Raw genomic sequence first — 25337 nt, 5'->3', positions numbered from 1 at the left:
GGAGGAGTAGTAAGAGGGTGGCGGAGGAGGGGCAGCGTTCGGTCCAAGGTGAGTATCGGAGCGGACGGAGATAGGGGAGGAGAGGGAAGGAGGAGCAGAGGTGGCGTGGGGGGTGAGAGGAGGTGTGTTGCCAGGACCGGAGGTGAGTATCGGAACGGCAGCGGTAAGGTATGACTCCGGAGGTGAAGAGGGTGGAGGTCCGGAAGTCGGGTAGGGGTCGGGTATGCACGGATATGACACCACCCTTCTGTCATCCTCCTACCCTTCGCCCGTCCGCTCTGATACTCACCTTCGGACCTGACACCTTTCCTCTCCTCCACTCCTCTCCCCTTTCATCTTCCATCTCTCTTCCCTCTGGCCCTCTTTCACCGTCCTTCCGCCAAGCTACGACCTTCCGCCACTGTCCTGTACCTCGTACTTGGACACCACTCATACCTTCGCTCCAAGACTCCGTCATAGTTCCTACCTCGGACTTTGGCTCCACCTCGGCTTTAGTCCATTGCATTGGTGACCTCATACTACGTAAACACCATTGCCAATATTCCTTGGACTTTCAACCCTGCCTCCATAACCTCCGTAAGCTCCGCAACCCCCAAGCTCCACAGATCATCTTCGGCACTTTCGCCGCTTGTAATGTATCTTTCATGTTTCCCCCTCATCCCTATTTGGACTGCTGCTTCTTCCCATTCTAGCCAGTTAGTCATCATCCCCACTTCCCCTCATCCTCCTGCCCCTCTGGGCTTCACCCTCCTTACCTCCTTTCGGATGTACCACAGGTTCTGCCCTATGACCTTCGGTACCGCTCTGCTTCTGTCATCCCTTTGTTCCCGTTCGGATGCCTTCATTCCGATTTGGACCCCCTTTGTTTCCTTGTGCTTTCACCCTCTCCATTATATATATCGGCGCTTGTACATACTCATTTTAGGCCTTAGTCTAAAATCGACCTGAAATGCCCCCTAGAGACTTCCTGCTCACCACCTATGAAATTAAGGACCAAATGGACAAACAGCAATGGCACAGTGCTCCGCTTGAGTGCTGAGGCCAAGGTCCCTCCTTGCTAAGTCTCCGGTTCCCCTCCAGAATCGTCTGCCCTCACCCAGTTCTAACAGGAAGGCCTCATTTTTTGTTTGCTCATATATTCACTCATTTCCCGTCTGTTTGCTTTAATATTCCGTATACATGTAAACATTTAGTTTGGCTATGATTGTTATGGGAATGGACCTAGAATCTTATGGTCCGTGACTATAGACAATCAAACCTTAGCCCCTTCAACTTTATTTCTTTGTCAAACCCCATGCCAAGCTTTCCCACTGGGTTTTGGTGCTGGCTGGGGGATTTGTTGAGTTTCAAGGGACTTCCTTTGACCATTATGATTTTTATATTAGATAGTTAGAAGTCATATGATGTATAAGGCAGATGCCGGAACTGTTCTCATTATCAAATACATAACCCACAAACCTTGTACCGCGATTTGTAACATCCTCACCATTGTGCCACCACTGTAAACTCAACCTGTAACCCTGGAACCATGTCCACCTCCCTATTCATCCTCTCCATGACAAAACCGCAACGAGGAGGGCATTCCCATGCCCAACCTCCTGCTGCCCGCTCCCACCAGTCCACCAGGTGGTCGAGTGATTACTCCCATCCTACCAGAAGTTCCCTATCAGGAACTGTAGCCGATCCCACCTCCTCAGGAGAAGGATACGGTCCAGGCAGCTCCAGGATGCCTGGCCACGCACCCGCAGGTCCCACTTCCCATGGTCACCCACTACCGTGCACTGGTCCACCAGCCCGCTTTCCCCAACAACTCCCGCTACCGGTACGCTCCCATGAGCGCCAAGTCACCGATAGCCACCAACTGGGTGACTCCCTTTGGGAGTCCCAGTATCCCTCACTACCGGTACGCTCCATTGAGCGCCAAGTTACCGCTAGCCAAACACTCCCAGCACACCCGCTACCGGCACGCTCCCAGGAGCGCCAAGTCCCCGTTAGCAGACAGCCAGGTGGCTCCCTCAAGGAGCCCATGTCATACTCGCTACCGGTACGCTCCCAGGAGCGCCAAATTACCGCTGGCCAACCCACAGGTTACACTGCCAGACTCTCATCCCATTCCGCTCTCCCTCTGATGGCTACACAGCCACCTCCATTAGTGAGCCGAATGGTTCAGGTTGGGTTCCCCGGAACCCATTCCTGTAACAATGATCCATAATGATAGATTTCCATTTGGTGCTTATTTCAGGTTGCAATCTCAAAATTACAAAAACAACACCATTCATGGGTGAATTACTGTATCCCAAAACTCGTGTCCAAAAAAGTATTTTGCATTTTTCTCAATAACTTGCTTGTCAATTTAGTCTCAAATTCTCCAGACAGTGGCCAGCACTGTGCACAGACATGAGGTGGACAGCCACACTAACCCAAAGACTCGTGTCCAAAAAAGCATTTTGCGTTTTTCTCGATGATTTATTGGTCAATTCAGTCTCAAAATATATATTCTGGAAGTTATTCAAAGGGGCTATCCATCTGCATAAAGTGCATTGAGACCGTGGGAAACAGTGTTGACACCCCTTCAGACAGTGGCCAGCATTGTGCACAGACAGTTGAGCAGCCCAAGGATTGTCATGGGAAATCAGATTCAATTGTGGCATATGTTTTATGCCTACCCTGAATAATACAAATTTGATTGAATTATAGAATCATCAGGACATCTACATATACTAAGAGCTGGGGAGAGTTATGATCGAAGTGCTCCGATTGGTCGCCTCACCTTTCTCGCTCTCTCATTGGCTCCCCTCACTTTTTCCCACCCTTTTGGCCCTCCTCATTTGCTGGCTTTAGTGCGGACTTTGACAGCTTGACATCATTCTGACATCCACAGGGAAGCAGATCGTTGCAAACCTGACTGGCTCATTCCCAATCCGAGCTCGAGAGCTGTCCACAGTATTCATGACAGGTGCTCCTTTTACTAGTGCTCTGATTCGTTCCTCGCCTTTCTCGCTCTCTCATCATGCTCAAGCCTCACTCTCACTGTGAGCGACGGCTTATGCAAGTGGTAACCCCCTCCTGGTCTTTGTGTGTCAATCATTCTGTGGGTTTAGACTGCACTTTGCAACTTGACGTGACCTCGTGTCAGAAGCAAATTTCACCCAGCGACACCCAGTTTGCCTTCACTCACTTCACATTAGTAGTTGGGGGTCTTTGTCCATCATTCACTTTCATTTCGACCTGACTTCACTCCCTTCACATCCCCCGCATCTACTTACTGGAGGGCTGCACCTCAGTCTCCATGAATCACTCCCATCCTGAGTGCTGCGGACTCTGCACACGCATATTATGTATATGTTCACAGAAGTCCGTCACATCCATCATGTCATGGCATGTCCCCAACGACCATTAAACTCACCATATTATCCTTCTGTACTGCACACACTGCGACAGCAAACCAAACCTTAGGAATGCGGATTTGTAACACCTGGGCTCCATTCTGCAAATTGCCTTTGACTTTCGTCCACTGGGGCTGAAGTTCACAATCCGTTGAAAACAATTCCCGCTCTAATTAGCATACGCATCCACTCCTGAGATCCCACGTTCAATCATGTCATGATCGATTGCAGAAATGACATGTTCTCTCACGGTCAATTGTATACTGCTCTGTTCAGAGTTTGAGCATGGCAGAATGCATTCAGAATGGCAAACCCTAATAGCTGGCGTGAGCAAGTAACGGAGCGTTCTCATTGGTCCGCTCGATTTCTCGCTCTCTCATTGGCTCCTGCTGCACTTCTACGCTTGCTCATTGGCTGGACTTATCACGGACATTGACGGTTTTTTGTCACAATGACATCCTGTCGGAAGCAATTTATGCGCCCTGTTTGGCTGGCATTAACCGTGAACTGGACTTACGCGGCCTTTGCTGCTGTCAAGTCCGATTCATTGCTGAGTCTTCTTGCCACCTGTCAACATGACACTCTGGATTGCTCCAGTCCGATTGCACCTCAACATCTGCCACCTCTATCACACTTAAGTCTCACTCTCACTGTTTGGGACCACTGCCAGTCCAAGTGGCAGGTCTTCGTCCATCCTTCTCAACCCAACTTAGATAGCCTTCACATCGCCGCTTCTACCTACTGAACGGTTGCACCTCAGTCGCAGCCAAGAATCACTCCCATCTTGCGCTGCGGACTCTGTGCACGTGCTTATTATGTATATGCTTGCAGAAAGTACCATGGAACGTTGGATGGTACATACGTCCATCACATCATGGCGAGTCCCCAACAACCATTAAACTCATAATCGTGGGCAGAATGTTCACTTCTTCACCTGTTTGGGTTGGTCGGGGTTGACCCGTTACCTTGCACACATGTCCTGATCCACCTCCCAACCATGCGAGAAGGAATGAAGTGGTTTGGTTGTGATCACTGGTGACTTCATCCATGTGGCTCTCGAATATCGACAACCTTCTGTCATTGTACTACATGCCCTCCCTGCTGTGCTGGCAAGCACACTGTTCAAACACTGAGACCCATTATGCAAAGCTATGAGCTCCGCCCACAGTCTCATGCGTAACCTGTCTGTCCATAAAGGTCTGGTCAACAATCAAAGGGTCCTGATTACCAAGTGGTGTTCCTGTCACATTGAAATCAAACTCCTGTCAATTATATACTGCTCTGTCCAGAGTTCGAGCACGGGGGAATGCAACATTGATCAATTGATCATTCAGAATCGCAAACCTTTGGTGGCTAACGTGGGTTTCTCATCTTTACTACCCACAGAGGAAAAACCCAAGGTCCATTGTGTTGTACACATTGTATTACAAACAATTTAGATGTTGGGTTCCGGCATCTGTGCAACGTCTGTAAAAACGAAAGCAAAATCAATCCGTGTGAAGGAATGTGGAGTCTGCCCAGACTCGTACTGTCAGGGCACACACCTGACTAGCCCGGACCCGGACCCGCATCCGGACCCGCTACACTTCCCGCGTGCATTCCCGCGCCACATGCTCCGTGTGCCGCATGGTCCGGCCCCGGATCCTGCCTTCATGTGACTTCCGGGTATCCCCGGAAGTTTTCCTGATATGGTGGCCACTGTGGGAAGATGAGAAGTTAGCTTCCTTCTCATCTCCTTACCCACAGTAGGTTGTGCCCTGGATAGGGCTGGTTACACCACAGGCTGTGGACCATAGGGGAGGGTCATGGGGACCTGGGAGTCATCCCCTGACATGTACCCAGTCGGAGGAGCTCTGTGGACATGCAAAATCATAGCTCTTTACGCCATGTTCTCACATCCTGTATTCAATACAAAGGATCACATGCTACAGAGTTAAACACATAGCCGATCACCTACTCTGGAAATTTGGACGCGACACTTCCAAAATGTAGTATGGCTGTGCTCCGGCACTGTCCGGCCTCTGTCTTCCCATGGCAAACAAGCTTGCTTCAAGGCTCTAATCATCACACCCCTCCCCAAGCCATCACAGAAAAAATCCAAAACAAATGTAGTAGTTACCCCCACCCAAAATTAACCCAGCCCAACCCAGCCCAACCCGATTCATCTGCTTCTTGCTCATATGTGCTAAAATTATGTTGGAATCTTGTATTGCACACTCAAAATAATATTCTTTTTCACCTCATCGGCCAATTTCTTGGGGTGAGGATACTGTAGTGATCAACACCAGAGTAGGATTGGACTATGATTAGGTAGTTCTACCATGTTTTTCCCTTGACTGGGCTCAATAATGACAAAGTGCTGAGTGCGCGATACAAGATTCCAACATAATTTTAGCACATATGAGCAAGAAGCAGATGAATCGGGTTGGGCTGGGTTGGGCTGGGTTAATTTTGGGTGGGGGTAACTACTACATTTGTTTTGGATTTTTTCTGTGATGGCTTGGGGAGGGGTGTGATGATTAGAGCCTTGAAGCAAGCTTGTTTGCCATGGGAAGACAGAGGCCGGACAGTGCCGGAGCACAGCCATACTACATTTTGGAAGTGTCACGTCCAAATTTCCGGAGTAGGTGATCGGCTATGTGTTTAACTCCATAGCATGTGACCTTTTGTATTGAGTACAGAATGTGAGAACATTACATATTCCAGTTTAATATCCTATTTCATGGGACTAATCGGGGCTGGGCACGTGCAACCTGGAGCAGTCCGTCTTGTTCTGCACTGCGCAGTGCTGATGGATCGTGATGGGTGACCAACTGCCCGGGTCCTAACTTGCCTCTAGCATGGCTGAGGTTAAGTTGCTGAGGAAGGGGGAGGTTTTCTCCTTTCCCCCACCTGCTCGCTTGCTTTCGCACTTGTGCTCGGAGTTACTGGTATGTTTCCCCCAGCGCAGCAGGGCTTGTAACTCATGCTCGCTTGCCAGTACCCCCTCTGGTTATTGCGTAGTTATTGCTTTTCTGCTTCCTTCTTACTGTTCTCTGTAAGCATATCTTTCTCCCTTGTTTTCTTTATCGTGATTGCTTGCTGTCAGCTCTTGTTCCAACCTCGCTTGCGCTGCTCTCTCTTCTGCCTACAAATCCTAATGGACATCTGGTGATCACTGATTGAGCATGTCTCACGATGCTCTCAACTTACCCATTGCAGCCCAAACGCTCGAATTGCTCGACGATGTCGTCCACCAATTCACTGCGGAAACCCTCTCCCTCTCAAGGGCTTTTGCCCATGTCAATGAGATCATCATGGATGAAACCACGTTCACAGAGAGCCAAGCAAGTCAAACCTGTGAGCGCTATGGGGATGAACTTGAACAAATCACCAATGCCCGCATTCGTGCTACAGCCTGAGGAGAACGACGCCTTGGAGGGACTCGAGAAACAACCCAAAACGCTCCTGGACCGGATGGGACTCAGCAACCAGATGCTCCTCCTCCGCCTCAGGCTACTGCTCAACCCAAGCGTGATGCAGACATGGGACCAGGAATTGGAGCCTTTGAGAAGGCCCCTACCGTTGAGTTCAAACGTGTCGTTGATGAGGAGGATGACCACCGAGCCGAGTACGCATGGAACTGGGGACTCGGGAATGGGGGACCACCTTGGAGCCAGACAGCAGCTGGAACGTTCAGCGACGCTCAAAAATGCAAGCCCTTAGAAACATTTCTGACACGAACCTCAAACACAGTGGACGAAGTCTCTTCAAATGAGGAGGGATGCCAGAGTTTCCCCCACATCTTTGGAAAGACATCCTCGCCAACCGTCTCATCGACTTCGGGCACCTTATTGACCACAAAGGATTCCACACACTTCGATACAATGATGCAGTCGATCTCAGGAACGGAATCGAGATCTTTTCGGGGGCAACCACTCGAAGCAAAATGAAGTTATCAACAGATGGACAGTGGTCGCAGGCATGGGACTTGTACGCCGAGGCCGTCATGTGGGCCTTCCTGCATTGTAATGCCGAGCTTCAAATCTACCATAGGCATATTGTCTGGCAGTTCAATGTCACTGGAGCAGCGCTTACCCTCGAATACGACCAAGCAGCACGGAAATTCCTCCATACCAGCCCACATCTCTCCTTCGCTAACATCGGAGAATTACAGGAGGTCCTCCACGACATCTATCTGCAAGGAAACACTGATGTATGCTCAAATTTCAGTGGAGGATCCAGTGAGGGAAGCTCCTCTGTGTTTGCAGGGAAGAAGCGGAAGCGGGGAATGGGAGATTATCCCATTTGTCGAGAATTCAACCGAACGGATGGATGTCATCGAGCCGAGTGCCGATACTTGCACAAGTGCAGCACTTGTGGGTCAAGTACCCATGGGGAAGCTAAGTGCTCTAAAACGAAAGAGAGAGCCTGATAAAGACCCGTTCAAATGTGACGCGGAAAGTAAGCACCCGTGACACATGAGGTTCATCTTTGGGGAGCATGACGTAGAAACCACACCGTCGGCAACATATACCGAAACAGCAAACCCGGTTCCTAACGTCCCCTCAAGCGACTACAAGTTCATCGATATCACCGCGACGATTAAGTCCAACCCAAGCTTGTTCAAGATTGTTTCCCCAATTAAGGTTGATCATCTGGAGACCCTTCTTTCCTCTCACCCCAATCGCACGCTAGTTCATTCTATTTGTTTGGGCTTCCGCAGCGGTTTCTGGCCCTTCACCAACATCAAAGACCCTGAGTCGGTCCCATCAGGTGTTGTTCTTCAGCCGAAAGGAACACGCAACCTCGATGCTGAGTCAACCCTTTTCCTCAAACAACAATGCCAAGCGGAGATGGCATTGGATAGGTACTTGGTGGGGTTTGGCAACAAGCTCTTACCTGGGATGGTTGCTCAACCCATATTCACCGTTCCCAAAAAGGGGAGTGCAAAGCTACGTCTGGTTAATGACCATAGTGCTGGGAATAAGTCCCTCAACTCCTTGATTCCTGCCGAAGGGGGCTTTGTCGTCCTTGATAACCTCAGCAACCTTGCCTCGAATATCCGAGCGATGATGTCGCAAAACAGAAATATTCGACCATCTTACGTGTGGAAGTCCGATGCTTCTCAAGCTTACCGACGTATTCCAACGCACCCCAGATGGCAGGCAAGACAGGCAACTCTCGTTAACGGTTCCTATCATGTTGACTGGTGTGCCATTTTTGGGAACCGAGCTTCTGGGCAGCTTTGGTGCCTCTTCTTTGGACTCGTCTGTTGGATCGCCATTCATCTGCGAAGGATCCAAGGACTACTACACTATGTGGACGATGCTTTCAATGTCACCTTCACCAGTGATCTCAAATTCTATGTGCCTTACAAGCATGTCATGCCACATGATCAGGCAACCTTCCTGGAACTTTTGGATGAGATTGGAGTGCCGCATGATGATGCAAAGCAGCTGTATGGCAAGCGGCTAGAAGTGATTGGGTTTCTCTTTGACATTGAAGATTTGTCGATTTCAATCTCTGCTGAGGCCAAGGCAAAATTTTGCGCTGCGATACGAGATTTTGTCTTGGACACACCAAATGGGTTGCGCCATCAACCGCTGCGGGTGTGGTTGCGGACCCTCGGGTATGCAAACTGGATGCCCAACATTTTCCCCTTGCTCAAACCTGCGCTAAATTCGGTGTACAATAAGGTTGGTGGAAAGCGAGCAATGCACCAACCTGTTTACGTCAACAAACAAGTCCGCAACGATTTATTATGGTTCACTGACACGGTGAATCAACTCAAGGGAGTGAGGATCCTATCAACTGAAGTTTGGACGCTGTTCGATGCGGATCTGGAAATTTTCGGGGATGCGTGCAAAATTGGGCTCGCTTTCTGGGCCCCAAAACTCCGAGCCGCTTATATAGGGGACCCAGTTCTCACCCCCAATGAGCCTTTCAACATCTTCTATAACGAGGCAATCACTATCCTCGCTGCGCTCCAATGGGTGGCATCCATTTCTCCTTTGCCTAAGCGGCTTGTAATCCATACCGATTCGACAAATCCTCTCAACATTTTTAACTCCCTTCATGCTACCGACCTCTATAACGCTATTCTCATGTCCGCTATTGCCACACGGCTCGAGAGTGGGATTGATTTATGTGTCTTTCAAATTCAAGGGAGGCATAATGTTGTTGCAGATGCTTTGTCGCAGAGAAACTTCGAGGTTGTGCGAAACCTTTATCCCTCTTTAACTATCCACCACTTTAGGCCTCCGGCGCTGTTAAAACCGGGGGCCGAATCAATATGAACGTACGAGGGCACTTGACGACCTGACAACCACAGCATGAACCTTGGTCGATCAAGCACTTATGGCAGGCTTGGGCCACTGCACTCGGTGCTGCCCTTGAGCCTTCAACTTTGTGCACATATACCTCTGCCCTTCTTTCTTACACCACTTTCTGTGATTTACATAACCAACCTTACGCCCCAACGCTGGACACCCTTACCTTTTACGTGGTTTACATGTCCGCTCACATCCAGCCTTCTTCAGTTTCCTCATACCTCTCAGGCATCTGTGCCAAACTTGAAGGCTACTGGCCGGAGGTCCGGGATATCCGAAATTCCCATCTTCTCTCATGCACTGTCATGACCGACAAATCCCGGGGCTCCATCAGCGGCAAACCAATGCCAATAGGCGAATCTGCTGACCCGAAACCCATCCTAACCCCCATGTCTGGCCCCCTGCCTTATTGCGTGAGACTTGGCCAATAATCAGAACCTAGACCCTGCCGGCATTCTGACCTTACCTCCAGTTCCCGAGCCCTTGGCACTCCTGGCATTCAGAGTTCCTATGCCAGCCTTGTCTCCATCTGAACCACACTCATTGCTTCCTGCTATGTGGTCACAGCCATGCCCCGCTTCCATGCATTCCACACCCTCTGCCCACTCCATGCCCTCTGCCCACCTCTGCACCCTCTGGCCACTTCTGGTTGCCCTTGACACCTCTGGTCAGGTCAACACTCCCACTCCCCTCTGTACCTCTGTTCGCGGACTTGTGTCAGCACCACACTGACCCCGCTTATTTGCGGACTTGTATCAGCGCCGCACACTGACCTCTGCTTTTGTCCTCTGGCCATTTTTGTCACTCAGCAACATAACATTCATTCCTTGCCGAGTGCCTATTATGTTCACCCCAATATTGGCATTTGATCCGTGTGCTATTGCACTTTCCTATTCATTCATTTAATCTGTCAATATTGGTACTTGATCCACTTTGACCTTATTCATTCCTTGCCTCTCATTTCCCAGGTTCTTGTCCTTGGTTTAGATTGACAAGTCCCTGCTCATTTCTGCACCGGACCGACCGGTCCCTCTTTTGATTTCTCTTATCTACTTATACCTTGTAAATACTTTCGGGGACCTCAGTCTGAAATCAACTAGAGTACCCCCCCTGTCTGGTCTGAGTCCCTCCTTCTGCAAAGGGGGCTTCCCCCCTCTGAGTCCGTGCTCGCGGAGTCCGCGCTCCTCCTACAGGTCCGCTCCGCCTGCAAGTCTTGTTTGAAGTCCGCTGTGAGTGTCAGTCTGTAAATACGGGATCTCCCCCAAACGTCAAGCTCAGGGCACAGTGCTCCACCTGAGTCGCTGAGGCCGCGATCCCACTCTGCTAACCTTGAACAGCGCTTCCGGACGCACCGCATATTTCCGCTCGCATATCCGCGCAACAGATCTCTGCATCACCTCCTGTCAGGGTCGCGTCCGCAGTCGAGGCGATCCGGGCGTAGCGTCCGGTACTGAGGACCTCACGGGGGATGGATCGGGCGTGCGTACTGGCAGCCCCGATGCGGGACAGCGATCCCTGGCCACTTAGACTGAAGTGGGAATGTTGAGAAGAAGGTTACTTCTTCGGTTCCCACCCCAGGTGTGTTTATATACATGCGGCTTGGGTCACATGAGGTCCGCCACGTCACCCCGCATACAGCCGCAGTCACCCGGGTGTCCCCGTGGGGGATCCCGAGGGTGTATGCTGCACGCGCGTGCACTAGGTTGCACCCTAGAGCCGTCCGGGGTCGTCCGGGGCTAGGCACGTCGTGTGTGCGTCACGGGCGGGTCAATAATACATGGATATAAGGGAAAGGTCGTCCGTGTGAAGTAGAAATAGAAATAGAAATAGAAATGGAAATAGAAGGGGAAGTGGGAGAGGGATAGAGGGGGAAGGGGTATGAAGGAGGGGTGCAGGGTGGGGGAAGGGGAACCGGGTGAGGTGGGCCCGGGTGGAGGCGGGTCAGGCGGGTGTGCCCTGACATCACCCCCTCCTTAAGCCGCTTCGTCTCGAAGCAGCCAGGGGGTTTTCCCTCTCTCTCCCTGGGGCTTGGGGGTGCGCCTGGTGGAACTCTTCGATTCGGTCGGGGGCGTGTGTCAGCCGGTCCCGGGGGAGCCATTCGTTTTCGGAGTTCGGCCAGCCAGAGAACTTTACCAAATACCAGAGTTTCCGGCGTAACCACTTAGAGTTTAATATTTTCTCCACCTCATATTCCTCTTCTCCATCTACGAGTTCTGGGCCTGGGCGGGGGTCAGGGGGTCGTTCTGGGATTTCGTCTGGGTGGTGGGGCCTTACGTTCGTCACGGACACGACTGGGTGTATCCCCTTCTGTCGGGCGGTAAGCTGGAGCTTGACAGCGGCCGGGGAGACGACTTTGACGATTTTGAAGGGGCCTAGCCATTTATGGTCCAGCTTTTTGGTCGGGCGGTCTGTCGTGTAGTTCTGGGCATTGAGCCAGACCCGGTCGCCCTCTTGGTACTTAGGGGCTGCCTCGCGACCCCGGTCATAGTAGCGGGCCATCTCGTCCGCTGCGTGTTCCAGTGCTGCTTTCGCCTCCTCTTGCATCTTCATCATCCTAGATGAGAAGGCGTCAGCGGCTTCCACCTCGGACGTGCGTGTGGGCTCTGTCCCCATCCTGGGGTGCTGTCCAGTGTCGAGTTCGAAGGGAGTCCGGCGGGTGGAGGAGTGGACTCGGTTGTTGTAAGCGAACTCTGCTAGTGGGAGCCAATCCGCCCAGTCGTCTTGGCGGTGGTTGACGAATACCCGGAGGTAGGCTTCGATCTCTTGGTTGACCCGCTCTGTTTGTCCGTCCGTCTGGGGGTGGTAGGGTGTGGAAGGGGTTAGCTTGACTCCCAGGAGGTCTGCGAGTTCTTTCGAGAAGCGCGAGACGAAGGCGCTTCCCCTGTCACTGAGGATCTCTTCAGGGAGCCCATGATGTCTCCAGACGTGCTCCAGGAAGAGCCGGGCGATCCCAGCCGAGTCTACGGACGTCACAGTGGGGACCACGTGGATACGTTTCGACAGGCGGTCCACTACGACCAGGATGGCATTGTAGCCTTTCGAGTCTGGGAGCTCTCCCACCATGTCCACTGAGATCACCTGCCAGCGATGGGTGGGGACTTTGTTTGGGGTAAGTTTTCCAACTTTCCGTGTGGGGAAGGACTTGACACGGTTACAGGTGTCGCATCTGCGTACGTACCGCCCGACGTACTCTGCCATCCGAGGCCACCAGTAGTCGTGGGAGACGAGTTCCAGGGTTTTCCATCGTCCCGGGTGCCCCGTCGCCCGCGCGTCGTGGTGGAGCCGTACCAGATCATGGCGGAGTTGCAGGTCTTTCGGGACGTACACTCTTCCCCGGTAGAGGATTAACTCTCCTTGTCTCTCCCACTCGTCCGACCTCAGCGTCCCCTCCCCTAGTTCTCTCATGGCTTTCACCACCCGCTCATCCTGATCCTTCGCTTCTCCTATCCTCCTCAGGATATCCGCCTCCTCGCCCTCTACTGAGACTGCCTCCGTCGCGCGGGCCTCGAACCAGGCTGGTTGGAGGAGTGTCAGCCCCTCATTGTCATCCCTTCCCTTCGGGTGGTCAGGACGGCGGGAGAGCGCGTCCGGTTTCCCCATGAGCTTCCCTGGGCGATGGACGAGGGTGAAGTAGAAGCGGGAGAGGAAGAGGGACCAGCGTGCTTGACGTCGGTTAAGTCTCTGGGCCGTGCGGAAGTACCCCAGGTTGCGGTGGTCAGTGTAAACCTCGACCTTCTCCTCGGCACCCTCTAGGAAGTGCCGCCATTCTTCGAGGGCCCGGACGATCGCGAGCATTTCCTTGTCGTACACCTCGTAGTTCCGCTCTACGTCCGTAAAGCTCTTGGACATAAAGGCTACCAGGTGGAACTCTCCATCCGACTGGAGCTGGGAGAGGACCGCACCGGTCGCGAAGTTGGAGGCGTCACATTCGAGCCTGAGAGGGCCCGAATCTGTGGGGAAGGAAAGGACGGGGGCAGAGGTGACGGCTTCTTTAAGGGCGTGGAAGGCATTGTCTTCGTCCGGCCCCCAACTCCAGGCCTTGGTCTTCCGGGTCAGCGCGTGGAGGGGTCGTGCTTTTTCGGAGAAGTCTCTGATGAATCGACGGTAGAAGTTCACGAACCCTAAGAAAGATTGTACCTCCTTCACCTTGGTTGGGGTCGGCCAGTCGAGAACTCCACGGACCTTCACCGGGTCCATTGCAACGCTGCCCTCAGAAATGATGAGACCGAGGTACTCGATCCGGGTCCGCTCGAACTTGCACTTTTCCGGCTTCAGGAAGAGCTTTCGCATCCGCAATGTCTCTAGGACCTCCTGGACGACCTTCCGGTGTTCCTCCAGGGTGGAAGTGAAGATGAGTATGTCATCCATATAACAGATGACAACCTCCCGGTCGATGAAGTCCCGGAGGATGTCGTTCATCATCGTTTGGAAGGTTGCGGGGGAGTTGCACAAGCCAAAGAACATCACCATGGGCTCGAATAGCCCCCGGTTGGTCGCGAACGCTGCCTTCCACTCGTCACCATCTTTGATCCGGACGTTGTTGAACCCCCAGCGTAGGTCTAGGGCCGAGAAGTACTTGGCCTTGCGGAGGCGGGCGAGAACGTCCGAGATGAGTGGGAGGGGGTACGAGTTCTTTACCGTGATTTCATTCAGTTTTCGATAGTCTTGGACCAGCCGTAGCGACCCATCCTTCTTTTTGACAAAGAAGACCGGGGCTCCCATCGGAGACTTGGACGGCCGTATGTGCCCATTCTGCAGATTCTCGCATAAGAACTCGTCTAGTTCTTTCTGTTCAGGGCGTGAGAGGGGGAAAGTTTTCCCTCTGGGCAGTTTAGCGTCCGGCACCAGGTCTATGGCATGGTCCCAGGGCTTCCGGGGGGGTAGCCGGTCGAAAGCCTCTTTCGAAAACACGTCCCGGAAGTCTTGGTAATGACCTGGCACTAACTCCTCGAACGATGCGGGCTCTGCGTCCGGCTCACGAGCCTCTTGGGCCATTCGCTGGGAGGGCGTTGTAGTCGCCCTTAAGTCATGGCCCCACCCCGAGGGGATGATCGCAGCATAGATCCTGTCCCCGGGTTCTATCAGGGGGTCCTGGTCGTCCGGCACCCGTGGTGACTGGCAGGACGATGGGCAGTGGGACATGATAACCCTCTGTCGCGCCCAGTCCACTTCCGGGTTGTGGTGTAGTAGCCATGAGTGCCCAATGATGAGGGATTGTCGTCCTAGGTTCGCAACAGCAAAACGGGCCCGCTCTGTGTGTCTCCCAAATGTTAGGAGGGCTTCTAGCTCCTCAGTTATGGCTCCATTCTCATTTGGGGTCCCATCAACATTACGGACGGGGATGGGCTGTGGGAGCGGGGTCGTCTCGAGCTTGTGCTTCCGAACGAACTCGGGGCTCACGAAGTTCCCGGTGGCCCCGGAGTCTAGGAGGGCGGACACAGATACAGAGGCGAGGGAGGTCAGGGTGGTCAGCTTCACGGTAAGGTTGAGTGACCTGGGGGACTGCTTCGAGAGGACGTAGATAGCGGGTGGGGATACCGCTACTTCGGGTGCTACCCTTGAGTCTCTCTTGCTTTCACGGGCTGAGGATGCGTTTTTCCTCTTTTTCTTCGCGATAACTCGGTGGAACTTCTGCATTGGTGTTGGCTTACACATGCTGCGGTATCTACACGAGTTGTCCGCTACAGGCGGCCAGGACGCATCCCTCACCGGTTGCCCTCCTGAAAATCCTCTTGGGGACCTTCCTCCGGCCCTCTCTGCTCCGTCTCTGGCTCTCCCGTCAACTGGCTCTTCAGTCCTTCCATCAGCGCCCGGAGGTCTTCAGGGTGGAGGCGTCGTACCCGACGGACTTTGGGGTGCTGGCACTCCCGGGCAACATGCCCTGGGGCATTACAGTTGTAACACAGCCCGTTCCTCCTCTGGTCGATTCTTGAGCGATCGAGGTCCATTGGCTGTGGGCCTGCTCCACTTGCATGGCGGGCTATAGGAGTCGGGGGTAGGGGTACGGGTGCGGGCGTGGGGCGTGGGTGAGAGGGGGCGGTAGTTGGTAGGGGTCGTCCCAGCGGGAGTGGGGGTCTAGACAGGGGTGTGCGGGGCTGTGTTGCCTGGAAACGTCGCCATTGGTTATCTAGGAGGGTGGCTTCGCGTTTCCATTCAGCCCAGGTGGTGGGCATGGGGCGGAGGCGGTAAATGCTCTCGCGGAGCCGGGCGTTGATTGCTTGCTCGAAGCGGTCGACTAGCCCAACGTCACCTAGCCGCGAGGCAGGTCCTAGTATTTCGAACTCCTGGATGACTTTATCCACAGAGTCGCTCCCTTGTCGGATGTTTGCCAGTTTCTGCCGGGCTGTGGCTTCCCGGTTCGGATCCTGGAACATGGCATCGAGTTCTGTGTTGAACTCGTCCATGGTGAGTGCGGGTGAGCCGGCCGTCAGCAACGTGATGGTGCGTTGCGTGGCCCACGCTCCTGCGGTCCCTCCCTTCATATAGGAGAGCATGAAGAGGATCTGCGAGAGGGCGCTGGGGAACTCGGCCGCGCGGACGTGGAAGTAGATACCACATTCAGCTTTGAAGCGGTCGAGATCCTCGCTGGCTCCCGAGAAGGGGGTAGGAGGGGCAACCTTGGGGCCCTTGGGTCTGGGCACGGGTGTTGGCATAGGTGGGGGGGCAGGAGCGGGTATGGGGGCAGGTGCAGGTGCGGCCCGGTTCAGGGTGTGACTTTCGACAATGGCCTGTAGTTCTTCAAACCGGGCCAACAGGTCGTCATACTGCTCTTCTGACACCATGGCAGGGGAGGAGGTAGAGGAAGGGTAGTTGAAACCTTCTTCTGCTGTCAGGGTCGCGTCCGCAGTCGAGGCGATCCGGGCGTAGCGTCCGGTACTGAGGACCTCACGGGGGATGGATCGGGCGTGCGTACTGGCAGCCCTGATGCGGGACAGCGATCCCTGGCCACTTAGACTGAAGTGGGAATGTTGAGTTATTATTAAAAGGAGAACTATGCTACTTACCTGAAGTGGGAATGTTGAGAAGAAGGTTACTTCTTCGGTTCCCACCCCAGGTGTGTTTATATACATGCGGCTTGGGTCACATGAGGTCCGCCACGTCACCCCGCATACAGCCGCAGTCACCCGGGTGTCCCCATGGGGGATCCCGAGGGTGTATGCTGCACGCGCGCGCACTAGGTTGCACCCTAGAGCCATCCGGGGTCGTCCGGGGCTAGGCACGTCGTGTGTGCGTCGCGGGCGGGTCAATAATACATGGATATAAGGGAAAGGTTGTCCGTGTGAAGTAGAAATAGAAATAGAAATGGAAATGGAAATAGAAGGGGAAGTGGGAGAGGGATAGAGGGGGAAGGGGTATGAAGGAGGGGTGCAGGGTGGGGGAAGGGGAACCGGGTGAGGTGGGCCCGGGTGGAGGCGGGTCAGGCGGGTGTGCCCTGACACCTCCGACCTCAACTCAGACAGAACCCAATCCATCTTCTATCCACCTTCTGACAGTGTTCCGACTCTGACAGTCTGCCCGACTCCGACAATAATCCTGTCTCTGACACGCACCCTCGCTGGGTGCTATAAACTTCATAGGTCCCCCCCAGTTCAAAAACGGGCGCTAACTGAGGGCAACCTGCATTGCATTCTACAATCTATCATGCTCACTCCTTCTCTCGATGACAATCTCTTTGTTGCGCTTTGCTTCATCGGTTGGCATTGTCTTATGCGCTTAGGAGAGCTGGTTGACAATGACATTGTTGCATTGCAAAGTTTTCGGAAGTCCATCCGATGTTTTTCTGTGAAGTTTCGCGATGACCCGCGTCCACATGTCTCTTTTTTCCTACCAATGCACAAAGCAGACCGATTTTTCGAAGGTTCAACTATCGTTCTTGAGAAGCATGAAGGGGTTCTTGACCCCCTCCAAATTTTCAAAAACTACCTCTTCATGCGCGATACTAGGTTCCCTCACCTGCCCGACTTATGGCTCCGCAAAAGCAGATGTTTGCCTACACACTCCTGGTTTATCTCCCATCTGCAATCTATTATCAATGACCCCAATGTGGCTGGTCACTCACTTCACTCAGGTGGTGCCACCGCACTTGCTTTAACTGGCACTCCCCTAGACCATATCCGTTTAATCAGTCGTTGGTCTTCCGAGGCCTTCCTTATTTATCTACACCAAAATCCCATCTTAATCCAGAGCACATTGGCCGGTTGCTCCGCTTTCGATGCACAACGTGCCAAGCATTTACTCTAAACAAATCCAACGGACACATCAATGGGCAAATCTTGTGAAAATACTAGCGAAGTTTAACTCAGTCTCAAGCTGAATAGCGTGGAGAACTAGTTAACATTACCTAGCGAAGTTTAACTAAAGATAATACACATTTAGATATGAAGGGAAATTAGAATGAAAGAAAGTACTGACCTCAGTCTCAAGCTGAATAGCGTGGAGAACTGAGGAAAAAGGAAATGAATAGAAAGAGCGGGTATGTCCGTATAGTCGGTAGCGGATAATTCCGCGATAATAGAAAAGGGAAAAGTATTCATTTACAGGTCAGGTGAAAGTCACCTGGTCAGAAACCTCCGGAACGCGCGCTGCACTCCAACAAATCTTTCCTCTTTTTCCACCACCATCCTCCCCTCCTCCTTCCTATGTTATGGTCATCAGTTACGGCTCGCCCTTGGCCGTTGTATTTCTTTTCTTGCAATCCCATTTTGCGCTGGCCCACGTTGCATCGTGGGCCGTGTCCACTAAGTTGGTCGGGGCCGGGCACGTGCGACCTGGAGCAGTCCGTCTCGTTCTGCACTGCCGCAGGGCTGATGGATCGATTTCCGGAGTAGGTGATCGGCTATGTGTTTAACTCCGTAGCATGTGACCTTTTGTATTGAGTACAGAACGTGAGAACATTACATAAAGAGCTATTATTTTGCGCATCCACGGAGCTCCTCCAACTGGGTACGAGTCTGGAGTCTGCCGACCTTCCCTCAAGTGTTCAAGTCCAAACATCATACAGAGTTCCCTCCTGATACGCTTCCGCACTAAATAGCGCTATCGTGGCTCTGCCGCCCCAGCTGACATACCGCTTATAGCACAGGAATGCACCAAATCACCATGGCCAACTACTGATACACAGTTGTGAAGAGTACGAGGTCGAAATCATGTGAGGCTCCTCATTCACAATGACAGAGTCTGTAGCCAACATCAGGTTTTCATGCCTACTGCCTAGAGGTTGATGATTGAGAGGACCGAAGGTTCCCGTGCCTTGTCCACTAGTAAATACCCCCTATTAGGCCCATTTGAAGGCCAAACGGCCCCCCCTCTATAGGCCGTCATTAGATGGCTGACTAGGCTGTTCTATCCCCGGTCTCGGTTTGACCAAGTCCGCGAGCGAGACTTCCCAGCCCCCCCTTTTCAGGGAGCATTTCTCCATCACTCCTAACCGACTCTCGTTTCACCTGAGCACCAATACATATCGAACTCTTGATCGCTCTCCGTTCGGGTTTTCGATACGACTCCATAACCTGGGAAATGGACTTCACTTTTTATTCGACGTCTATATAACACTTTACTGGCTGCGGAAGGCAGTTGATCCATTCTAGACCCCTGTAGGGTCCGAGCCAAGACGGACAAATCTTTTACACGGTCTGAGACACCAACTGGCTCCGTTGGGGGGGGACTTGGCACACATGGGTGAAGCGTAGCAATACGCCCCGTTCGCATATGAGCACGATGCACCGTCCGACGCACGATTGCATGTCTTGCCTCCAGTACCTTGGGTACAGTTTGCAGTGAGTTCAGTCAAGGGGATATAGTACTTGAGCTTGGGCTGATCCACTGAAATGTCAATGCCGCACAACGAGCCGTTGATCAGTCCCCTGGGTTTATCCTGAATAACATTCGCAGTCCAGTGGTTAATTATATCTTCGCAAGCCTCTGTTGGGTAAATATAGGTTGGGAGCAGGAGCAAATTTCATTTTTAGGTTTAGTTCACCCACCTACCGTCGAAGGGTACATAGCCCAACTGTGTTCCGGATACGTCTTATGAACGTCGCAACTGACTGTGGCAGTCAAGAAATCAGCCGCGACAATGGGAAGTATCGCGATTGATGCAAAAGCACTCCAGAATCGCATTGTGACTTTCAGACACTGCTTTCACTAGCGGGCGTGATCAGCTATGAATGTAACGTATGGATCACAGAGTACTACTAACCTTAGTCTTGAGCGGATGTGCTTGGAGGACTAGTGAGAAAGACCCGATCAGTTATATAAACCACGCGCGATCCAACCAATCTGATGAAGTTAAATAATCTTCCCCACAAACGAGAGATCTTTCATTAGGAATGCTGCTGCGATCAGTGCAGCCGATATTGCCTGGTGAATCTCGACCATTTGGCATCATCGGCTCTCACACCACACCATCAAGTGCTAAGTATTAACGCTCATTCGATGGGGCCATGCATATAGTTAGTTTGGAAATTTGACTCCGACCACACGCAACATCCAGAGATCAGAATGTGTTGACTGTTAGGTCTTGTACATCTCAGAATAGAAGATTTGAGCTGGGAGCGAGAGGAACCGGAGGCGTCTTGTTGTAGTAGCAGTCCAACGCCACTGCTGTTGATGGCTAGCCACCGTGACCCAGTCCTGCCAATAGGCCACATGGCGAAGCGAGGCACACATGCACAGAGCTCAGTTCATCGCCGGAGAGCACAATATCTATGTAATACATATATAACAAATCCTTGATATCGTGCTCAGTCGCCATCGCGAGATTATCACACATCTCGAAGCTTCTTTTTGACGGTTGCCGTATATATAAACGATTCCATGATGTTGCAAATAATCTACGCTATATCCTTATTCCACATCTATCTATGTAGTCAAGTTGCCTACATGCCACGGATCCGAATGGTCCTTTGTCAAAATTGATCACTGATCGATTCACAGATCGGAGGTGTAAGTCCCAAATTGAGGTTGTCCAGGTGTGGGATGGGGTGTCGAGGGGAAATGCCAGAGAGATAGATGCGATTTAGAAAGTCGAAACACTAGTGTATCCAGGATGGTGAACTCCCCATTTGGATCCCCCTCTGCCTCCAATCACGGCTTGAGTTAATTTGACGGTTGGGTTCCTGGTTTGAACCGAACCCTTCGGAGCGGACAATGCTTCAATAACAACTAACAGCGGATTGGCTATGACGAGGTCTGCCTGGTACTAGGCAGGTTACCAGCCTCTATTGGAATAAAGCCTGGTACATGCCCCGATTGAATTGTTCATAGACTGAGTTCATGACAGCGGCAGTACTGATGGGCTGGATATTCAGGGACATGGAAGAAACGCAGAAATCACAAGCACAACTATTCTGGCCTTTCTTTCCGTCAGTGGATAACAGATGGTTCGACTAAGTCATTGCAGGTATGAGGCTGTCCCATTTTCAACAATTCCTCGGTCCTTGAATAATAGGCGAGATCTTTGTTTCTACTTCCGCCAGTCATTTATCAGGTCAACTGTTATCCTCTCCCTTATCGGAGCGCTCGGTCCGCGCACAAGTTGTTTTCCTTATGGTGACAAGCGATGTATGCGCTGATGGACATCTGGATGTTTAGCCTGCAGACTCTAGAGGGCTGGACCTCACATGACATGCACTCATGATTTGGGTACGCTCCACTCACCGCACGCCGCTTCTTTCTCATTGGCCGGGAAAGCCCTTTTCCCCGCGTCTTCTTACATTGTTCTCCCCGCCGGGCGTTCGGTCCCTACGCCCCCAACGCCCACGGAGTATTGTAAATCAGCGAGTGGAGCGTGCGCAAGCTATGAGCACAAGGAGAAGTGCTGAAAACCCCCTTCACTGGCCCCCTTTCACATTAAAGCAAGTTCTTCTACCCCCTCAGCATGGGCATCACGATCGAGCAAGTCAAGGATATCTTTTCCAACTTGGGAAATGGAAATTCCGCAGCTTTCTTTAACTACGTTGAGGAGGATGTGGATTGGACTGTAACCAATCCCCATCCTAACTTCAAGACACACCCGTTGGCAGGCCATTACACTGGCAAAAACGGTTCGTCCGCCCATATATTCGTGACATCGACGTCCGTGCCTAAATACTATCGACAATAAGAATTCCTCGAAGCCACCGATCGCATCAATAATGCATTCCAAGTGCGCACAACTCATTATCCGCATGCTGAGTTTGCACTAACCCTCAGCATAGGAACCTATTAACTTGGTGATAATGCAAGAACCAATAGTTGTAGGCAACCGAGCTGTCGTTGAGATGTGGTGAGCCATTGGGTGCAGCTTTAGGGGGCGCTTAGCTCATCCGCCAGCACCCCAGGGCAAGAGATAAGCAAGGTGATGTTCCCGTTGGGAGGAACGGGACTAAATACGATAACAGGTAACATTACGTGCCTGTCACAGCTTCGCTCTCCTGACTCCTGGAACCACCAGATTTGCGTGGTTCGCCACGTTTAATGAGACAGGGAGGATATGCACTGTGCGGTAAGGCAGAAGTTTGTTCTCGGCGAGATCTTGCTTAAGGTTCGATTGCATGCAGGGCGTACTTGGATTCCGCCATGGTCCGAGACCTCCTCCAAAACCCGAGTATTCCCACTGCGAGGCAACTTTAATCGCTTATCTCAGATAGGGTTGCGTATAACAGGGTGCATTACCAAGCATTTCACCAGCAACCGCTCACCAAGCATCTAGCAGTTGTAAACATATACATGTTTTGAGGTAGTTTTAAATAGCAATGACATGAGCGTGGTCGCCACAATCAAGAAGGGGAAAGTGGACGCAGTGGTTTAAGACGTCAAGTTTCGACTCAAGCGATTATTGAGGGCTACTGGAAAGGACCACTTCTCGGTGGCGGGATTGTCACAATACAACGCTGGAATGCCACTGATGTGAATAGTACTGCCACGAGAATGGTGAGGTCCGCGTGATAAGGGAATACGCGTGGAGGGGTGCCGAAGGATCAACCTTCCAGAGCGCACTCGTTCAGTCCCGTGCCAACCTTCTTCTGCTGACCGGTGCCGATAATCGTGTCTACGTTTCAAGCGTCGGTATTGTGGCCCTCAATAAAGGAAAGTGTTGTTCTAAACTGGAACGATAGGGGGAAGTGATATTTGGATATTACCTAAATATCAAACCAACATTTACGAATGTGTGGTGCGTCTAGACGAGCGGCAGAAGTCCATGCTCATTAGGTACGACCTGGACTCGGGACGGGAACATGGAATTAGCAGCCGTCGTTCGGGAACAATAATGTATGACTTCGGTACGATAAGAACTGGGCATATAAGAGTAAGCGACAAATCGACCAAGGACGCCGTTGGCAACAAGTGAGGAATACAGCCATTTAAGAGGCGCCGGCTAAAGAATCGCTCGAGAGCCGTCGAAGATCGCGCCGAGACAAGCAGTGGGCGGGAGTGAATGAAAAGGCTATTTTCCCGGGGAGTAGAGAGTGAAGACATGCTAGAAGACGAAATGTAGGCAACGCAAGTAATGTCTGTACGTGGAATGTATAAGTACCAGACGGGCCGAGCCGGTTTTCGACCTTCTCGCCGGGGAACAACCGTGTTGACACCCCCTCCCTCGAACGAGAGGCCGCAGGTATCCACACCCCCGAACAGTGTTGAAACCCTCAAAGTCAAAGTTTCGAAGAATCAATTCCACATGCCCCTTCTAGACGTCTCCGCCCACAGAGGAGCCCGCCGGAGATAGCTCATTGGACAGAATGCACCGGAAAATGGCTCCCGGAGAGGAAGATCTGTTGGTAAATGAGGTATCTCTAGCTGAGCACAGGGTGAGAGCTGTGGGAAGGCGCAGTCCAATTGACATTCCGGCATTTTGGGGCCATTATATGTATCATGTGCCATGAAAGCAGAGAGGAACCCCAGTGTGGCATTTTCACCGGATAATACCATAGCATAACACGACTGCCAGGTATGGTTATGCACGCTGGGTTTCGCTCGAGCGTAATGGCAACAATGTTTCCGTTAGTCTGTTAAGGCGCCTATTCATTCAACACCAACCTCCATGAACCACATACACCCACCGGGCATGTGGCTCCTAGAGACTGGGTTATATATTCGAGAAAAAAGCCGACGAGGAACACAGTCGCAAATAAGTCATCAGACCGATTACGTCGTCCCTCTGCGCATATACAGTATGCGATAACTTGCGTAGAATAACACAGCTTTTATTCCCAACGGGGAACACAATCTGTTAATTGATCGATTGTCATGAGGCTGCGTGTTGTCACAGCAATCGGCTTACTCTCCGGACAAACCAGAGCCCTCTGTTAGGCTCTGGAGTAGTATTGTAAGGTGTTGTCACCACACAGCAAGAAGGGGCACCAAGTCACAGCACCGAGCCGCTTCCAGGTCCTTCCGGAACAACGATCATCTCTGGCGTTCAGAATAACTGATCCAACCATTTTGAGGACAAGATGAGGTGGGATGTTCCCCCCGGCTAAGCGATCTACGTTGAGATGGACGACAACAGGCAGCACTTTTCATCTCGGCATTTGTGGGCACAAATGCCACGTGACCGCGGGAATACTGCAAACCTTCGTCGAATCATTCCGGCAAAACCATAAATTACAAAATGGCCACCGTAACATAACCCATCATCACTAATAACGATCCCCATCGTCCGGAATTAGCTCTTTCTCGCCTGCATCGACGCATAAATCACTCAGTAATGGATCGATGCATCTCTGGACGCGCATTGAACTACACGCTTGGTGTGTCTCAGTCGTCTCTCTGGCCACGTCAGGCCACACGCAGTGTTAGTTCCGGAGTTAGGCTCCGTTCCCCTTCATGGTCCTTAAATGATATTGCTGGAGCCCCTGCTCATGCCTTGATCCGCCGATGGATGAGTGCTCGACCCATCAATGGTGGCTCGCTCGCTGATCCATGTATGTCCCCAAGGTGTACTGAATTACTAATCGTTGGGACTCACATTTTCTCATCCCCAATTTCTCTTGTTTCTCACGAATTCGACCTACTCCTTGTGACTCTAATCCATGCGTTCTTTGTGGCCATATGGAATGATGACCGGGACCGGTAATCACTACAGGCCGACGAAAGAAAACGACTATATCTAGGCTCAATGCCATGCGTGCTTCCGGGAAACCAATAACGGTGCTTACAGCATATGATTACCCCACTGCGTTGCGCTCTGAGGCTGCCGGCATTGACATGATTCTCGTGGGTGACTCCCTTGCTCAAGTCGCGCTCGGATACGATTCCACCACACGGTTGACGTTAGAAGAAATGATACATCACTCCAAAGCTGTCGCACGCGGGACGAAGAGCGCTTTTCTCGTAGTGGATATGCCCTTTGGGACGTATACCACCGGCGTACGAGATGCCGTCGCGAATGCAGTGAGGCTCGTGAAAGAGGGTGGTGCGGAGGCCGTAAAGATGGAGGGTGGGGAGGAAATCGTCGGACTCGTGAAAGAGATGACAAGGATGGGAATTCCAGTAATGGGTCATATTGGACTTATGCCACAGAGGCATACAATTAGGTGTGTATTTATATCTAAAAATTTCCCTCTTGGTTCTCATGACTACCGGTTTATGTAGCTCGGGGTACCGCGTTCAAGGGAAATCAGCTGAAGCAGCCCTTTCACTCCTTCAAAGTGCCCAT

At 52.0% G+C, this 25337-nt stretch overlaps 4 protein-coding genes across 4 annotated transcripts; 3 read left to right on the top strand and 1 right to left on the bottom strand.

Annotated features, from left to right (window-relative positions):
* The first annotated feature begins 18251 nt into the window (after positions 1 to 18251).
* On the top strand, positions 18252 to 18958 carry EI90DRAFT_208204 (uncharacterized protein). Its single transcript, XM_039052538.1, has 4 exons — positions 18252 to 18521; positions 18580 to 18640; positions 18699 to 18845; positions 18914 to 18958. The coding sequence occupies exons 1-3, from the start codon at positions 18342 to 18344 to the stop codon at positions 18725 to 18727; spliced, it is 270 nt and encodes an 89-aa protein (XP_038909375.1). The 5' UTR covers positions 18252 to 18341; the 3' UTR covers positions 18728 to 18845; positions 18914 to 18958.
* Positions 18959 to 18987: 29 nt separating this feature from the next.
* On the bottom strand, positions 18988 to 19997 carry EI90DRAFT_208174 (uncharacterized protein). Its single transcript, XM_039052535.1, has 3 exons — positions 19896 to 19997; positions 19681 to 19840; positions 18988 to 19618 (listed from the first exon to the last, which is right to left on the bottom strand). Exons 2-3 carry the CDS (start codon positions 19814 to 19816, stop codon positions 19281 to 19283), a joined length of 474 nt encoding a protein of 157 aa, XP_038909374.1. The 5' UTR covers positions 19817 to 19840; positions 19896 to 19997; the 3' UTR covers positions 18988 to 19280.
* Positions 19998 to 21575: 1578 nt separating this feature from the next.
* On the top strand, positions 21576 to 22309 carry EI90DRAFT_3133958 (uncharacterized protein; the record flags this gene model as incomplete). The annotated part of the gene is made up of 6 exons (XM_039064615.1): positions 21576 to 21741; positions 21802 to 21842; positions 21895 to 21962; positions 22018 to 22077; positions 22131 to 22181; positions 22237 to 22309. The coding sequence occupies 6 exons, from the start codon at positions 21576 to 21578 to the stop codon at positions 22307 to 22309; spliced, it is 459 nt and encodes a 152-aa protein (XP_038909373.1).
* A 2460-nt stretch (positions 22310 to 24769) lies between these two features.
* EI90DRAFT_2890237 (ketopantoate hydroxymethyltransferase) lies at positions 24770 to 25334 on the top strand (the record flags this gene model as incomplete). The annotated part of the gene is made up of 2 exons (XM_039053985.1): positions 24770 to 25215; positions 25274 to 25334. Coding segments are annotated over 2 exons (507 nt in total), but the record flags the coding sequence as incomplete, so codon positions are not given.
* Positions 25335 to 25337: the final 3 nt, after the last annotated feature.

This window comes from Cantharellus anzutake (genome assembly GCF_015039405.1).
Source record: "Cantharellus anzutake strain C23 chromosome Unknown EI90scaffold_111, whole genome shotgun sequence".
NCBI lineage: Eukaryota > Fungi > Basidiomycota > Agaricomycetes > Cantharellales > Hydnaceae > Cantharellus > Cantharellus anzutake.
Note: the sequence above shows the minus strand (reverse complement) of the source record. Positions and strands in the feature narration are given on the sequence as shown.

Bases quoted from the DNA above. Each gene is read 5' to 3' on its own strand.
- EI90DRAFT_208204 (XM_039052538.1), top strand. From the start codon at position 18,342: ATGGTCATCAGTTACGGCTCGCCCTTGGCCGTTGTATTTCTTTTCTTG. The intron at 18,522-18,579 runs GTAGGTGATCGG...TATTGAGTACAG, and splicing joins CTGATGGATCGATTTCCGGA to AACGTGAGAACATTACATAA. The intron at 18,641-18,698 runs GTACGAGTCTGG...AACATCATACAG, and splicing joins CACGGAGCTCCTCCAACTGG to AGTTCCCTCCTGATACGCTT.
- EI90DRAFT_208174 (XM_039052535.1), bottom strand. From the start codon at position 19,816: ATGCGATTCTGGAGTGCTTTTGCATCAATCGCGATACTTCCCATTGTC. The intron at 19,619-19,680 runs GTGGGTGAACTA...TTTACCCAACAG, and splicing joins TATGTACCCTTCGACGGTAG to AGGCTTGCGAAGATATAATT.